General features: G+C 43.4%; 1 protein-coding gene across 1 annotated transcript in view; it reads left to right on the forward strand.

Moving 5' to 3' along the window:
* Window positions 1-18277, forward strand: part of LOC139155874 (amyloid protein-binding protein 2) — a 69074-nt gene that overhangs the window by 23439 nt on the left and 27358 nt on the right. The window contains exons 2-4 of the mRNA XM_070731215.1: window positions 1480-1568; window positions 5849-6000; window positions 9971-10094. Of these exons, the coding sequence (XP_070587316.1) occupies window positions 1480-1568; window positions 5849-6000; window positions 9971-10094 (365 nt within the window). The remainder of the gene's footprint in view (window positions 1-1479; window positions 1569-5848; window positions 6001-9970; window positions 10095-18277) is intronic.

Raw genomic sequence — 18277 nt, forward strand, 5'->3', positions numbered from 1 at the left:
GGGGGTTCTGGGAAGCCCCCCAGGCCGACTGCGACCTTTTAAAACAGCCGCGCGGCTTCCCAGCTGTCTCCCAAAGCCGAACTTCTGCGTTTGGCTTTGGGAGACAGCTGGGAAGCCGCGCAGCTGTTTTAAAAGGTGACAGCCGGGCTGGGGAGCTTCCCAGCAACCTCCCGAACCGAACCCGGGGCTCAGAAAAATTTTGCCTCTTCTTACGAACTTTGTTCGAGTTACGAACCGGCGTTCGGGAGGCTTCTGGGAAGCCCTGCCGCCCGGCTGTCACCTTTTAAAACAGCCGCGCGGCTTCCCAGCAGTCTCCGAACGCCGGTTCGTAACTCGAAAAAATTTCGTAAGAAGAGGCAAAATTTTTCTGAACCCCGGGTTCGTATCACGAGTTGTTCGTAAGACGAGGGGTTCGTATCTTGAGGTACCACTGTATTAAAAATAATCTTAAAACCCCCAATTTAAATAACCACTCATACATACAAGCATACCATGTATAAATTCTATAAGCCTAGGGGAAGGGAAATTTCAATTCCCCCATGCCTGACGACAAAGGTGGGTTTTAAGGAGCTTGCGAAAGGCAAGGAGGATGGGGGCAACTCTGATATCTTGGGGGAGCTAGTTTCAGAGGGTCGGGGCCGCCACAGAGAAGGCTCTTCTCCTGGGTCCCGCCAAACGACATTGCTTAGTCGAATTGTCTTCCTGTCTCCTCTTTTTTCATGGTCCCATTAGTTATCTGTTTGGAGCTGCTTTCCCTAAATTTACTATACTCCCAATGTATAGTCTTCAAGTCCCAGAATTTTCAGCAGTAGCCACACTATCTCAAAAATCTTATGAAGTGAAAGCTCTAAATTGGAGAAGATTTTAAAATGTGTGTGTGTGTGTGCAGGGAAAATAAAGTGGATAGTAAATAAAATAACATCATTTTGTTTGCTTGTAGTATCTGGTAATCAGAAATAAACTGCCTTTATATGTAGGTAGGTACCTACATTATAGGTAGCTCTCAACTTTTATGACCACAATTGGGTGCAAAAATTCCATTGCTAAGCGAGATGATTTCACAATTTCCCTTGCCACAATTGTTAAGTGAATTACAGCAGTTGTTAAGTTAATAACATGGTTGTTAAGTGAATCTGGCTTCCCCATTGACTTTGCTCTTCATAAGGTCGCAAAAGGTTATCGAATGACCTTGGGCCACTGTAATCATCCTAAATACATGCCAATTGCCAAGTGAGATTCTACAAGAGTTATGTGTGAAAAATAATAATTGTGTTGGAAGGAATGGGGGGCACACCCCAGTTCAAATTTGCCAAATTCAGGAAATTGTGACATGTCTTTGGCTTGAAAAGCTGCTCAGGATCGAGCTCTTCAGGGGAGTCTTGAAATTGAGCAAACACTCTACCCAACCTGTGCATGAAATTAGCACCTGTTGTTATACTAATAAAAACCATCTCTTTTCTTCTCCTCTCTTTTATGCAGCTTTACCAACAAGGCCGACTATGCCAGCTGGGTAGCGAATTCTGCGAACTAGAAGTTTTCGCAAAGGTGCTTCGAGCTTTAGATAAAAGGTACATTTTACAAATGTTGCTCTTCCCATATAATATCTAATAGTTTTGCCGGTAAAAACTTCCTCAGAACAGGTCAAATGTTTCTTGGATGTGTTCCGTTAGTGTAGAAGTTGAACCCAAGGGCAGGGTCAAATGGACCATGAGTCCCTACACCTTCAAATAAGATCTAATTCCAGCCTCTTCCCCTTCAGGTCTGTGGGCTCTTATTTGGCAGCAATTTGCATTGATTTTTATTTTTCTCCACCATTGCAGTCATACAACATACAGTGATACCTTGTCTTACGAACTTAATTGGTTCCGGGAGGAGGTTCGTAAGGTGAAAAGTTTGTAAGGCGAAACAATGTTTTCCATAGGAAACAATGTAAAACCGATTAATGCGTGCAAGCAAAAAAATAAATAGCAAAAATGCCGCTCTACTGGGCGCTGCCGCCCGGCTGTCACCTTCTGAAACAGACGGGCGCTTCTCAGCGTTCTCCTGAACGCCGAACCTGAAAGGTTCGGCAAAAGTTCAGGTTCAGCATTCGGGTTCAGGAGAACGACGAGAGGTGCCACCACCCGGCTGTCACCTTCGCAGAAGAGCCGTGGAGCTGTCGGCCAGTCGGGAGGCTCAAACAGAGGTGGGGAATCCCAATAGGGAATTCCAGGGGTGGAGCTTTGACGTCACAAAGACGTCCTTCCTGGAGTCCACGTTTCGGCCGGCCAGGAAGGATGTCTCCGTGACGTCAAAAGCTCCGCCTGTAAGGCGAAAAAAGTTCGTAAGAAGAGCCAAAAAAATTCCGAACCCCAGGTTCGTATTTTGAAAAGTTCGTATGACGAGGGGTTCGTATTACAAGGCACTACTGTATTACATAAACCTTCATTATAGAATAATAAGCATGTATTATCTCTAAGAAACAGAAACCTAAATTTACAAAACATTTTTTATTATAATGCTAAGTTTGCCCCAAGTTTTTCTCTCCCCACTCCCCTCTTTCCATCTCAGATGGCTATTCCACCTCCATTTCCTACTTTCTTACTCCTCCTTCCCCTTCCTTCCTCTTCCATCTCTCCCTTCTTTCTTCTCTAGCTCCCCTTCTCTTCTTCCTTCCCCTTACACCCTCAAAAACCTTTCTATGAGTGGAAGATTTCTCATTCAATTATTTAACATTCTGAAAAAACTAATTTTCAACCTAAATTTATCATAACTCTCCTTTATTATATCCATATATTCATTCCATTATATTTTAATTTTAGGTATACAGTATGCCATTTATCTAATGCTTCCTCCTTTATCTAGTTTCGTCATCTGAGTCGCACCCATTATTTCATTCCCCTTACTCCAGTTCTTATTAAATTTGCTAATTAAGCCTCTATGACAGTCTCAAAATGGGTGAGCAGTGTGGTCAGGCAGTAGGAAAAGCAAGTAGGATGCTTGGCTGCATAGCTAGAGGTATAACAAGCAGGAAGAGGGAGATTGTGATCCCCTTATATAGAGCGCTGGTGAGACCACATTTGGAATACTGTGTTCAGTTCTGGAGACCTCACCTACAAAAAGATATTGATAAAATTGAACGGGTCCAAAGACAGGCGACAAGAATGGTGGAAGGTCTTAAGCATAAAACGTATCAGGAAAGACTTCATGAACTCAATCTGTATAGTCTGGAGGACAGAAGGAAAAGGGGCGACATGATCGAAACATTTAAATATGTTAAAGGGTTAAATAAGGTTCAGGAGGGAAATGTTTTTAATAGGAAAGTGAACACAAGAACAAGGCGACACAATCTGAAGTTAGTTGGGGGAAAGATCAAAAGCAAATATTATTTTACTGAAAGAGTAGTAGATCCTTGGAGCAGACGTGGTTGGTAAATCCACAGTAACTGAATTTAAACATGCCTGGGATAAACATAGATCCATTGTAAGATAAAATACAGGACATAGTATAAGGGCAGACTAGATGGACCAGGAGGTCTTTTTCTGCCATCAGTCTTCTATGTTTCTATGTATATTCCTTAGGCAAATATAAAATTTCACCCCAAATTCACCTACATAGTTTAACATATTTTAGTTTTTTTCCTCCTCCTTTAAAATGCATTCTTACACTACAGAACATGTGGCTTGAATAAAGCTCCATCTATTTAAAAGGTCAGATTCTTGTGTATAGGTTGCATGGAATAAACTTGCAACGCTTTTGAACTCTCTTCCTGATTCCTCGTTTTTTGCACCTGACGCTATGTTTCCCCCCCCCCCCCAAAATTCCAGAATGTAGGAACTACTCATGCATGTGCTTGCTTGCTTTGTTTGACTACTATGCCTCCCACTTCTCCGTGGCAACTATAGAGGGATTCAATAAAATATACCAAATAAAACATGAAAACAATAACTAGGGACCATGTATTTAAAGTTTTGTTAAAATTCAATTAAGTTTCTTGGGTTCACATTTTCCACTGGGTTGCGTATACCATCTCTGGCTGTAATGCTGACTGATGGAGCCCTCCTTGTTCAGCAGACTTGGATTAGAGTTCCAATTTCCGGGTAGATTGCATTTTGCGTTTGTGTTTCCCCCTTCGCTGAGGACGTGGCAGAAGTTTCTTCCGTAATATAAAACGTGGGGGCTGTTGGAATGAGTTGGGCGAGTGTATTAAAATTTCACCTGCTGTTCTGACTTCCTCTGCATCTGCAGAGAGGGAAAAAATAATACCAGTGTGAGGAGTGGGTGGGAATCTGTTTGAGAGGGATTAAACGAATCAATGCAGAGACTTCCAGTCAGGCTCCACTGCTGATCTCAGTATCTGTTGACTAAACAGGAAGATGCAGGGTCATCCTAAGCATGTTTTTCAAGAATATATCTCTCTTGATAATCATCGTCCTGAATGTGCTATTTTTTTAAAAAGTTCCAGTGCACCTCCAAAATTTGCAAGAGGCTGTAACTTGATAGATAGATAGATAGATAGATTTAGATAGATTAGAGAGAGAGAGAGAGAGATTAGATAGATAGATAGATAGAGATATTAGATAGATAGATAGATAGAGAGAGAGAGAGAGAGAGAGAGAGAGAGAGAGATTAGATAGATAGATAGATAGATAGGTGTAGAGAAGAGAGAGAGATCAGATCGATTAGATAGATAGATAGAGAGAGAGAGAGAGAGATTAGATAGATTAGATAGAGAGATAGAGAGATTAGATAGAGAGATAGATAGATAGATAGATAGATAGATAGATAGATAGATAGATATTTAAATTTAATTTATATGGCAGGCAGAGTACTTGACTTATGACCATAATGAAGCCCACCCGTTAGGGTCACACATCGTGAAGTTTGTACAGCAGGCAACTACATGACCGGATCCAATTTTATGACCTTTTTGCAACAATTACAGGTAGTCCTTGACTTGCAGCTTTTTGCGTAGTGACCATTCAAAGTTACAATGTCACTGAAAAATGTGACTGCCAAGTATATGGGTGGGGGACAAGGGGTGTGAACTTTCAACTGAGTGGAAACTCAGAATCAGGTTTCCCTGCCTAGGTGTCAGGATGGCTCCGGAAATAAATTGGAACTTTTGACGACTCAGATTTAGTTCGGATGTTACCTCGGAGTCTTCGGAGAAGGACGGCATACAAATCTAATAAATAATAAATAATAATAATAATAATACCTGGAACCTTGACAGTGACCTACGACTGTTTTTCATCATTATGATCATTGCAGTATCTCCTAGGATCACGTGATCAAAATCCAGATGCTTAACAACTGGTGCATACTTATGACCATTGCTGCTTCCCAGGCTCATGTGATCAACTTTTGAAGCTTTCTGACAACTTCAATGGGGAAGCCAGATTCACTTAACAGCAGGGCTACTAATCTATCAACTGCCAAAACTCACTTAGCAAACCTCTCATTTAACAACAGAAATTTTGGGCTTGATTGCGGTCATAAGTTAAGGACTACCTATATTTAACCCATTACTGCCCATGGTGCAGTTTTGCCCCCAAAAATACATGCCAGTTTTCAGTAAAAATATAAATTGTGGTCACATGATTGCGGGATGCTGCAGACAGCCATAGATACAGGGCAGTTGTCAAGTGCCTGAGATTTGGTCACATGACCTCTGCTTGTCAGAACTTTGGAGCTGAGTTGCACTGGGAGGGATCCATCCTAATTTTGAAAGGTCGCTTAAGGAGCAGTTGCAAGTCAAGGACTACCTACATTGCTAATAGACATTTAAAAAGACTTCAAATCTCTAGTATTGATAGAAGGCAAGAAGATGCTCTTATCTCCCCTGGTGGTGCTTTTTCTTTTCTAGGCATCTCCTTCATCACTGCTTCCAGGCGTTGATGGATCACGGCGTAAAAGTTGCTTCAGTCTTGGCCTACTCATTCAGCCGGAGGTGCTCCTACATCGCAGAATCAGATGCTGCCGTAAAAGAAAAGGCGATCCAGATTGGGTTCATCTTAGGTAACTCTCTGCAGATAAAATATAAGCCACTTCACTTCCTTATAGGTAAAAGGGCCATGGTGACGCAGTGGTTAGAATGTAGTATTGCAGGCTAACTCTGTCGACTGCTAGGTGTTCGATCCTGACCGGCTCTAGATTAACTCAGCCTTCTATCCTTCCAAGATTGGTAAAATGAGGAGACAAATTGTAGGGGGCAGTATGCAGAGTATGTAAACACCTTAGAGAGGGCTTTGAAGCACAATGAAGGCTAAGTACTACTGCTGTTGCTTTAAGGCAGCTGTCCCCAAACTACGGCCCGCGGGCCGGATGCGGCCCGATGAGGTCTTTTAACCGGCCCACGGCAGCTCACAAGATTTTACTGATCAATATAATAAGCTCCCGAATCTCCTGTCCACTCACCGCGGTCGGCTGCTGAGCGAGGAGAAGATGGAGAGGCAAGGGGGCGGGGAGGAAAGCGGGCCTGCAATTGGCCAATTTATTTCTCGCCTTTAGGGAGAGAAACTGTTGCTGCCCTATGGCAGAGCAGCAACAGTTCCTCTCCCTAAAGGCGAGAAATAAATTGGCCAATTGCAGGCCCGCTTTCCTCCCCGCCTCCTTGCCTCTCCACCTCCTCCGCGGTGAGTAGACGCGAAATTCAGGAAAAGGCGATGGCAATTGAAAAACTGTCCACTGAGTGTGTGTGTGGGGGGGGGAAGGCAGCTGCTTGAAAATCCCTGACCTCCATCGCCTCCCCCCCCCCCACGGCACAAGGCAAGCACACCTCGCCGCTGACACAGGCTGCGGGGACCGCCCTGTCCCCCTTCAGGGCCTCTTTGACAGCTCTCGGCATCAGCGGACGCCATGGCATCATTGTTGTTGTAGCAGCCATCCTGCACTGGCCAGTAAAGCCAGCTGCCCGAGAAAGCAGCGCAGGAAAGCGGTGCATTTAAAAAGCGCAGGGCAGCCGCCGCAAAAACAACGGCCCAATGGCGGCCGCTGAAGCCGAGAGCCCGCTCTCCAGCCTCAACACCAGGCTTCGGGCGAACAGAGCTGTGCGCTGGCGGCGGGAGCTGTTGGGGAGGGCTCTGCCGGGAAGGGCTGTGTCAGCGGCGAGGTGGCTGCGCCGGCATTGTTCCTTCTAAGCTGCTTGCGCAACCACCTCGCACAGAAACATTTGCCCCTTTGCGCCGCCCCACCACCCGTTCCTGCAAGTAGAGGTCGGGTGTGTTACCGGGAGCTGGAGGCGGCGTGGGGCCGGACACTAGGTGCCGGGGAGGACAAAGGAGTGAACGTAGCTACTGCCTCTCAGCTGCAGAGCCGAATGGGGGCGGAGGCAACAGCGGAGCCCGGCGCTGGGGCTATGCGGGGCCGCTCATCCAGGGGGGTGTGGACTGGCAAGTCGCCCTCCGCTCTCTCTCTTTCTCTCTTATATACCACGGCGGCAACAGGGAGAAAAAGAGAGAGAGCAGAGGGCAGCTTGCCGGTCCACGCCCCCCTGGATGAGCGGCTCCGCATGGCCCCAGCGCCGGACCCCGCCGTTGCCTCCGCCCCTGTTCGGCTTTGCAGCTGAGAGGCCACGTCCACCCCCTCCCCGGTGTCCCCGGCACCCAGCATTCCCACGCTGCCTCCACCTCCCGGTAACGCGCCCGACCTCTACCTCTCTCTTTCTCTCTCTGTTGCCGGCGTGGTGTATGAGAGAGACAGAGAGAGAGAAAAAAGAGGGGAGAGAGAAAGAGAGAAAAAAGCGAGAGAGAGAAAGAAAGAAAGAAAGGGAGAGGAGAGATAGAAAGGGAGAGAGAAAGAGGGAGAGATAGAGAGATACAAAGAGAGATACAAAGAGTGAGAGAAGGAGATAAGAGAGAGAAAGAGAGGGACAGAGAGAAAAGGAGAGAGAGAAAGAGAAAGAAAGGTAGAGAGAAACAGGGAGAGATACAAAGAGTGAGTGAGTGAGAGAAAGAGAAGAGAGAAAGAAAAGAGAAAGAAAGAGAGAAAGGGGGAGAGGGAGAGAGGAAGAGGAGAGATAGAAAGGGGGGGAGAGACAGAGAGAGGGAGAGAGAAAGAAGGAGAGATACAGAGAGTGAGTGAGAGAAAGAGAGAAGAGAAAGCAAGCAAGCAAGAGAGAAATAGAAAGAGAGAAGGACAAAGAGAGAGGGGGGGGAGAATAAATATTAAATATTGTATTTTTTCCCATTTTGTTTTTTATTTTAAATAAGATATGTGCAGTGTGCATGGGGATTTGTTCATACATTTTTTTTATAGTCCGGCCCTCCAACAGTCTGAGGGACAGTGAACTGGCCCTCTGTGTAAAAAGTTTGGGGACCCCTGCTTTAAGGGTTATGTGAAAATTTAGCACTTTGTCATTTTAAAAACAAACCATCTCCAGCAAACTGAACAGGGAAACTTTAGTTTGTCTCATTAGGTAGATGAATAGTTGGAGATGTTGTAAGGAGAAGTCAGAAAGTTAGACAGAGGTTAGCCAGATTCCGGTTCAAATTCGTACTCGAGTGTAGACTTGCTTATATGATCAGCTGTCCCGCTGATCATCTAGCATTCAAGGAATAACTTTCGCTTTTCCCTTTTGAAACAAAAATCTGTGTGGTGTACAGGTAGTTCTCGATTTAACAACCAACAGTTGAACCCCACATTTGTATTGTTAAGCAAGACAAGGCATTTCTCAAATCAATTGTCCTGCTGAATTATTAAGAAGAAAGAGAATTGTAGCCTTCACTCTGAAAAAAATATGGAGGAAAGATATATTTAAACTATAATAGGACACTCCCTAATTTATAGTTCATTTTTTTTAAATGTTAAATGCCATTATATCAGTTACCACTTCAGGCCCTAGTCATGGTCACCCATGCCTTAGTCAGCTCCCGTTTTGGATTACTGCAGTGTACATGGGACTGTCCTTGAAGACCATCTGGAAGTAGCAAACATTCAGTTTTGGGTACTGTTCTGCCTGACCGGCCTCAAGCAATGATTAACGGTCCAGGAAAGAAGGTCAGACACATACGTGCATAGTTAGTCAGCAAACTTGTATTAAACAGTAAAGAAAAAGTCTAAAGCAAACGGTCCTTACTTTCAGGAGTAACACACAGGTTGAGTTGAAAATTCAGCCAGTTACAAAGTTCAGGGAAAAGCAAACAAATACAAAAGTCACGTAGCATAAATGTTCCAAAAGGTCTCTGAATTTTCACGGCACAAAAGCAGCAGCTTGTCCCAGAGTTTTCAACTCCCACAACGCTGAGTTGAAATCCAAGAGCAGAAACTTCAAAGCAGGAACGACGCCACACAAACCACCCAGATAAACAGCCACAGTTTGCCTTGGCCCCGTTCCCTTTTTATGCCATTAGCCCTCATTAAGGGAACCACACCCAGCCCAGGTGTGCTTATCATGCCTTATCATGCTTCTTAAAGCGATCCCTTCTTTGTAAGACCCTTCGGTTGCGTAAATTAATGTATTGTCCTGTAGACGAACTGAGAGAGGACTAACTGTCCGACGAACTGCCAGCCCCCTCCCCTGAGCTGTCTGCTAATTCTTCCTGGCTCTCTGCCACATCTTCTTTCACAGTCACTGTGTGCCGCGTCTCCCCCATCTGTGGGGGCAACGGCTGGCCCAGGCCCAAACACAATAGGTACCCCACCATTTTTTGTTAGTGCGTTTAAAACAAAGCAGAATCTTACCATCATCGTTTATATATCAATTGATCTGTTCCTTATGACTATTGAAGAATCACCCCAGTAACTGACCTCTTTTCTTAATCAGCATGCTTAAATATTAGCAGACAGCTTGAATTTCTTATTTAGACCTCCTGAGGTTACAGACTGGATAAATGTGACCCAACATTTATTGTATTAGCATTAAATTTAATTTATTTAACTTATATGCCGCCTAATCCCGTGGGACTCAAGTCAAGATTGGTCGTCAATGTCTTTTAAAATAAGATCAGTTGTGTTTTGGAAATAGGCAGTGATACCTTGATCTTTCCAGGAGGGTTCCTGTCTGATGCTGGCTGGTACAGTGATGCTGAAAAGGTCTTCCTTTCCTGCCTTCAGTTATGTACCCTTCATGATGAGATGCTCCACTGGTTTCGTGCTGTTGAATGTTGCGTCAGGTAAGCACTGCTCTGTCTTGAAGGCTGAAATTTCAAGCAGCAAAATGCACCTCTGCTTATATAAATGGATTATCCAGATGTTACAACACATGGTTGCCTTTTCTGTCCTCCCCAAACAGGAGTAATACGATGGAGGAAGGGAAAAAAATATTTCTGTAAACAGTCTTTCCTTTGTCTGACCCATTCCCCACAAGAAGGGGTTACAAGAGAGTAAGCAGTTGGTAATACAGTGTTCCCTCAATTTTTGTAGGGGATGCGTTCCGAGACCACCCTATTTTTGGCTATGAACAGTATCACAAGCCTTCCCTTAACACTTTAAACCCCTAAATTACAATTTCCCATTCCCTTAGCAACCATTTAGATTATTACTCACCATGTTTATTAAAGTTTATTTAAAAAAATATTTATTAAAGGTGGATGAAAGTTTGGCAATGACATATGACGTCATCGGGTGGGAAAAAACATGGTATAGGGGGGAAACCGCGAAGTATTTTTTAATTAATATTTTTGAAAAACCGTGGTATAGACTTTCCGCGAAGTTCGAACCTGCAAAAATCGAGGGAACACTGTACACCAAGCTGCTTGGGTAGTATATTTGCAGCTGCTGGTGCAGGCACATTGTTTTCTATGTCTATTCCACATTGTGTGCCTACATGTTCTCTTATAATCCCTTCCTCTCCAATTGCAAACATAATTTCACCTCTATGAAGGAATTACTCAGTTGTTACAATATATGTTTGTTTTCCCTGTCCTCCGAACACTGAGATGGAGGAAGAAAAAAGTGATTTCTTTAAACAGTCTCCTGCATCTGACTCATTCCCAACACTTGCAGAGCACAAAATTGGAGAAGAAGGGATTACAAGAGACTTATGCAGTTGGGGAATATGTCAGAATGTTTGTGTAGTGCACTTGCAGCTGCTGGTGCCACCACATTGCTTTCTATGTATATTTCTCATTTTTTATCTTCTTACTCTCTTGTAATCCCTTCCTCCAATAAATGTAAATGCAAATTAATTAAAATTATTCCAATGTTAATTCCAGGGAGCAGCGGAGTGCTTAGCAGGCAAACAAAAGTGAAAGGTATGAACCTGATTAGTCTTGTCAGGTCACGTGATTTCTCACTTAGTGACACTTTGCTTAACAACAGTTGCTGCTCTTAACTGATGTCATTGAAAAAGACTTCGTATATACTGAAATTCAGTAGAGATACCAACATCCAAGATACCTTAGAATATATTCTTTATTTACAAGACCCTCTAGAACTAGATGATTAAAAATTAGAACAGTGCTCTGCTCATTCCCAAGTTGGAAGATTGCGGGAACCAATGGAATACTTTACCCATAGAAATATGACAAGCAACAGAAGAAGAATCAGTACAAATTCTAACTAGGAGAAGGGCTGGCTATATCAGGCATTGGAGTTAAAAGAGGGATCAGCCTTAGAATTCTTTTGTAGCCACAAGCTAAGTCCAGCCCTCCTTGAGAGCCATTAACCCTTATCTAATTTTAACCAAGTGCTGACTGTTAATTGAGAAGATTCTTGTACATAGACTTTTAGCAGTAAATCAGTTCAATTGAACTCTTGTATGAATCTGGTCTTTCCAGCCCAACATTAATGGAACTATATCAGCAAACGGGGAGAACAGCACTGGCTAACATATTGGATATAATATGCATTCTAATAGATACCCACCTGTTCTGATTTCAGGCTGATTCGCACAATACGTGGAATAAAGGAATTCTCAATGAATCAAATTATAAAACATATCCTCTTTATTTCTCCTTACATTTCAATTCTGCACACAGTTTTCTTTCCTCATCATTATTATCTCAGCAATAAAGTAGATAAGCCTGGAAGTAGCATGAAAGACATTCCACAAGTCATTCTAAAATTTATGGCTAATTAAGGCTAGCCAGGAGTCATAAAGAAATAGATAATAAATCACACTTCAGAGCAAGTTTCAGGAAAACTCCTCATGCTCTAAGGGAGTACACACAAACCCCCCCCCCCCCAAGGGACTTAACAGAATGTGTATACTATTATACAGTGGTTTTAATTTCACAGGCTTGCAAAGTAATGTTTAGGATTAGCCAATGCAGGTCAGGGCCCTACCTGAACAAGGAAGTGCCAAATGCAGTCTAGATAATTGGGAAAGGTGAAAAGTACCCAAAAGAAGGCAAAAAAATGGGAAATGGACTGTGAGTTGTTTTGATTGTGTCAAGCTGCGGTATGTGGTTAGGAAAATGGCAGTCACAGAACATCTCCTTATGAGAAACCTACATGCAGATCAGAAAGCTGCACTACAGACAGAATATGATGAGATCCATTGGCTTCAGGTTGGCAAAGAAATTAGACAAGGCTGCTTATTGTCTGTTTATTTATTCAGCCTGCATGCAGTAAGTATGTGAAAGACGATAAGCTTGATTTCAAAATTGGAGGAGGAAATATTAGTCAAATGCACTATGCTAATGACAAATGTCATTGCTATTGTGTGTGTCCCACCCCCAAACCCCCTCCCCCCACATCTCCATGTAGAAAAGCCTGCTGGGCTGTTTGAAGAGCATAAGCACTTTTCATTTACAAATCGGTTGTTGTACATATATAACTTTTGCCAGACCCATCCTTGAATATGGTTCATCTGTCTGGAACCCATACCACATCTCCGACATCAACACCCTTGAAAATGTCCAAAGATATTTCACCAGAAGAGCCCTTCACTCCTCCACTCGAAACAGAATACCCTACGAAAATAGACTAACAATCCTGGGTCTAGAAAGCTTAGAACTACAAAGCCTAAAATACGATTTAAGTTTTGCCCACAAGATCATATGCTGCAACGTCCTACCGGTCAATGACTACTTCAGCTTCAACCGCAACAACACAAGAGCACGCAACAGATTCAAACTTAATATTAACCGCTCCAAACTTGACTGTAAAAAATATGACTTCAGCAACCGAGTTGTCGAAGCATGGAACTCATTACCGGACTCAGTAGTGTCAACCCCTAGCCCCCAACATTTCTCCCTTAGACTATCCACGATTGACCTCTCCAGGTTCCTAAGAGGTCAATAAGGGGCGTGCATAAGTGCACTAGTGTGCCTTTCGTCCCCTGTCCAATTGTCTTTCCTTTATCTCATATATCATATATATTTTCTTCCTTTCATATATCTTCTCTATTTTTACATATTATCTTTATATTACTTCATGTCTATTCTCTTCCATATGTATTGTGTATTGGACAAATGAATAAATAAAAAAAAATAGTTCTACTTTACAATGCCTTGGTAAAACCACACTTGAAATACTGCATCCAGTTTTGGTCGCCACAATTTTAAAAAGATGTTTAGACTGTAGAAAGTGTAGAGAAGAGCAACAAAGATGATAAGAGAATTGGAGGATAAACATAGAAAGAATGGTTGCTGGAACTGGATATATCTAGTTTAATGAAAAGAAGGACTAGGGGAGATATGATAGCAGTGTTGCAGTATCTGAGGGGCTGCCTCTGCCACGTCAAGCTGTTCTCCAAAGCACCTGAGGGCAGAATCAGAAGAAATGGATGGAAACTAACCAAGGAAGGACCTAGCCTAGAATTAAGGAGAAATTTCCTGACATTTACAACAATTAATCAGTGGAACAACTGGCCCCCAGAGGTTGTGGTGCTCTAACACAGTGATTTTCAACCTTTTTTGAGTTGCGGCACATTTTTTACATATACAAAACCATGGGGCACATTGAGCAGGGGGGAGTGGGGGGGCTAAAAAAAAGTTTGGACAAAAAAAATTATCTCCCTTTCACTCTATTTCTCTCCCTCTTTCTCTCTCTTCCTTCCTTCCCCTCTCTATCCATCCCTCTTTCTTTCTCTCTCCCTTCCTTCCTCTCTTTTTTGCTCTCTTTCTATCTCTCCCTCCTTCCCTGCCTCTCTTTCTCTCTCTTGCTTTCTTTCTCTCTCTCTCTTGCTTTCTCTCTCTCTCTTTCTCTCTTGCTTGCTTTCTCTCTCTCTCTCTTTCTTTCTCTCTTTCTCTCTTGCTTTCTTTCTTTCTCTCTCTCTTGCTTTCTCTCTCTCTCTCTCTTGCTTTCTTTCTTTCTCTGTCTCTCTTTCTCTCTCTTGCAGAGCTTCGCGGCACACCTGACCGTGTCTCGCGGCACACTAATGTGCCATGGCACACTGGTTGAAAAACACTGCTCTAACACACAAAGTTTTAAGACGAGATTAGAAAAAAACATTTGACTGAAATGGTATATGGCAATGATGGCAAACCTATGGCACGGGTGCCGCAGGTGGCACATGGAGACATATCTGCTGGCATGTGAGCCACTACCCTAGTTCAGCTCCATCGTGCATGTATGTGCTGGCTGAGTTTTTGACTCACAGAGGCTCTGGGAGAGCATTTTTCCCTTACAGGGAGCCTCCAAAGGGACGGGGGAGGGCAGTTTCATCCTCCCCTGGCTCCAGGGAAGCCTTTGGAGTCTGGAGAGGGCGAAACACGAGCCTACTGGGGCCACCAAAAGTTGGGAAACAGGCCATTCCCAGTCTCCAGAGGGCCTCCGGGGCGTGGGGGAAGCTGTTTTCACCTTTCCCAGGCATTGAGTTATGATGTGGGCCCTCGTGCATATATGATAGTGTGTGCACATGCTTTTTCGGCACCTGAGGAAAAAAAGGTTCGCCAATCATTGGTATATGGTCTCCTGCCTGAGCAGGGGGTTGGACTAGAAGACCTCCAAGGTCCCTTTAAACTCTCTTATTCTGTTTGCTGATCTCGACAACAATTCATTTAGTGGCCATTCAGAGTTAAAATGGCACTGAAAAAGTGACTTATGGCCATTTTTCACTCTTAAGACTGTCGTAGCATCCTCGTTGTCACATTATCAAAATTCAGATGATTGCAATGGACTCATATTTATGACGGTCGCAGGGTCCCGGGATCTTAGGGTAACCTTTTGTGACCTTCTGATAAGAAAAGTCAATGGGGAGGCCGGAATCACTTAACCATTTTATGAACTTAACTGCAGTAATTGACTTAAGCATTGTGGCAAGAAAAGTTATAAAATGGGGGAAAACACATTTAACAAAAATGTTGCCTATGAACAGGAATTTTTTGGCTCAATTGTGATCACACTTTGTGGACTACTTGTATTTTAGTCAGTGCTGCTACTTTTTTGTTTGCACAACAGACGGATTAAAGGAGGAAGATCCTGTTCTTTATATTTTTCTGAGTAACTTAAAAGAAGGAACAACACTGTTCTTCCTTCATAAATAAGTACCATTTAGTATGTTAATACCAATTACTTATTAAGGATGAATTGACAAACTGTCTCACCTCGTCTTAATTTAACTCCTTAGATCCAGTGCCTCCTTCATCTCAATTGTATTTTTACCATGGTTTCAATCAGTGATGGCAAACATTTTTTGGTGTGTATGTGTATATGTGCCTCCCCCCCCCCCCCCCCCGCGCATGCACAAAGGCTTCACTGAATCCTGGGAACAGTAAAAAACGGCCAAACGAGCCAACTGAAAGTTTGGAACTTCTGGTTGGCTGGTTGGGACATTTTTCACCAATCTGGAGGCTTTTGCTTGAAGGATTGTGAAAAAGAGCCCAACAGGCACACCGGAAATCTGTTTTTCCAAATTTCCAGTTTGCCCCCGTTGGGGTCTTTTTCGCACTCTGGAGACTTCCAGATAGCCTCCTGAAGCCTCCGGAGTGCGCAAACAGCTTCCCCAAGGCCAACCCCTCCCCCAGCGGTCTCCAACCTTGGCAACTAAGACTTTGTGGACTTCAACTCCCAGAATTCCTCAACCAGCTTTGCTGAGGAATTCTGCGAGCTTTGCTGGCTGAGGAATTCTGGGAGTTGAAGTCCACAAACATTAAAGTTGACAAGGTTATTCAGTAAGGCCTGATGTATGTGCAGGAGGGGTGCACATGCATGGGGGGGGAGTGTTGTGGGCACATTCACACATGCTACCACACACACGCACACACACACCCACCCTTTTGACACATGAACCAAAAAAGGTTCCCCATCATTGCTCTGCTCTACCTTGCCCTACTCTACCCTACTCTACTCTATTCTGAGGCCACTGAATTTCAAACAATTCTTGAAGGGGCTTACAGCGGAACCAGCTATACTCCTCCAGAAAGTATATCGAAAGCATGGCTTTATAATATTAAAATACCACTTCTTATTTAGAGATAAGTTGGCCTGGTTTGGAAATAAATACTTCAGTGCAGTAAAACCTGCTAGTTACAAGATTATGGGAACTCTCATATCTGGAGAATAAAAAATATATAAAAGCAAGAAAGTCACTTGTTAGGTGGAGTATGAAAATTGTTTTCATAATCTCTGATCATAATATCTTAAATTCCTTAATGGTGGTGTAATTTCATCAGAACCCAGAAAGTTATACAGTGTCTTGATTCCTAGTTAACTCTTAAACCATAAGTTTTCCACTTAAGATGGAATGAACGTCTCCAGCTTGGCCCGTTCCATATGTTTTGCATTGCTGTATACTAAAATGTAGAGGGGCAATAAATGCAATTAGTCTGGTAAGCCATGGTTTATTAGAACTGAGCTACTGGGGATGAAAGGTTTCTGTGTCTTACTGCTTGTGGGTTAACTGACATATTTTTATTGCTTACTATTTTAAGGCAAGCGTGAGAATATTCCTGATTCCTTAATAATTGTGCCATTTCAGTACAGGGAATCCTGAACGTGCAACCATTTGTTTACTGACCATATGAAGTTAACATCAGCACTGAAAAGAGTGACTTATGGCTGTTTTTCACACTTAACGGCCATGTAGCATCTTCACCGTCACATAATTAAAATTCAGATATTTAGTGATTGGTTCATATTTATGACTGTTGCAGTGTCCCGGGGGTCATGTGTGTGATCACCTTTTGCAGCCTTTTTGCAAGCAGAATCAACCGGGAAGCCAGATTCACTTAATAACTGTTAGTAACTTAACACTACTACAGTCATTTACTTAACTGTAGCAAGAACTGTTGTAAAAACGGGTCAAAACTCAACTGTCTCGCTTAGCAAGAAAAATGTTGGGTTCAATTGTTGTAAGTCGAGGACTGTGTGTAAAGGCAGTCCTCAATTTACAATCACAGTTGAGGCCAAAATTTATGTTGCTAAGTGAGAAATTTGTTAAGTGAGTTTTGCTCCATTTTACGACTTTTCTTGCCACCGTTGTTAAGTGAATCATTGCATTTGTGAAACTGATAGCATAGCAAGTGCATTTTAAACTTACAGTGGTACCTTGGTTCTCGAACGCCTTGGTTTTCATACATTTCGGATACCGAACAAAATTTTCTGCAAAAATTTGCTTCGGTATCCAAACAAAAATTCGGATACTGAACAGAAAATTTTGTTTACTATCCGGAATGTAAGATCTGAGGGGACAGGGTGAGAGGGAATGGGAGTCGGGATCTGACACGCCCCTCCTGGCCACCCTCTTAACATCACGTGATGTTCCTGACGCTGCTGCTGCTCCTTGAAGGGAAGCCGCCGGAGCCGCCGCCGCCGGGAAAGAAAAAGTTGGTGCAGCTGCCTGGAGGTAACGAACGGAACCGCTGAGGAAAGGAGCCTCCCGAAGCTGCCGGTATTGCAGCCAGCCCTACCCTTCCTGCAGCTTGGAGCAGTTACAAGGTAGAGACTGGGAGGCTGTTAAGAGGGTGGCCAGGAGGGGTGTGTCAGATCCCGACTCCCATTCCCTCTCACCCCGTCCCCTCAGATCTTTATCCCATAGGAAATAGAGGAAATACTGTAGATTTAATTGGTTCCCAGCAAGTCAATAGGCTGGGAACCAATTAAATCCATTTCCATTATTTCCTATGGGATAAATTAATTCGGTTCTCGACCACACTTCTGGAATGGATTGTGGTCGAGAACCGAGGTACCACTGTATATATTGCTTCATAGTGCTTTTGCAACCCTTTCTAAGCGGTTTACAGAATCAGCATATTGCCGCCAACAATCTGGGTCCTCATTTTACTCATTTTGGAAGGATGGAAGGCTGAGTCAACCTTGAGTAAGGGTGAGATTGGAACTATTAAACTACAGCTAGCAGTTAGCTGAAGGAGCCTGCAGTGCTACCTGCTAACCACTGTGCTACCCTGGCTCTAATAACCTCATCATTAAGTAAATCTGGATTCCCCATTGACTTTGCTTGTCAGGAGAT

This window comes from Erythrolamprus reginae, unplaced genomic scaffold (genome assembly GCF_031021105.1).
Source record: "Erythrolamprus reginae isolate rEryReg1 unplaced genomic scaffold, rEryReg1.hap1 H_75, whole genome shotgun sequence".
NCBI classification, from domain to species: Eukaryota; Metazoa; Chordata; class Lepidosauria; order Squamata; family Dipsadidae; genus Erythrolamprus; species Erythrolamprus reginae.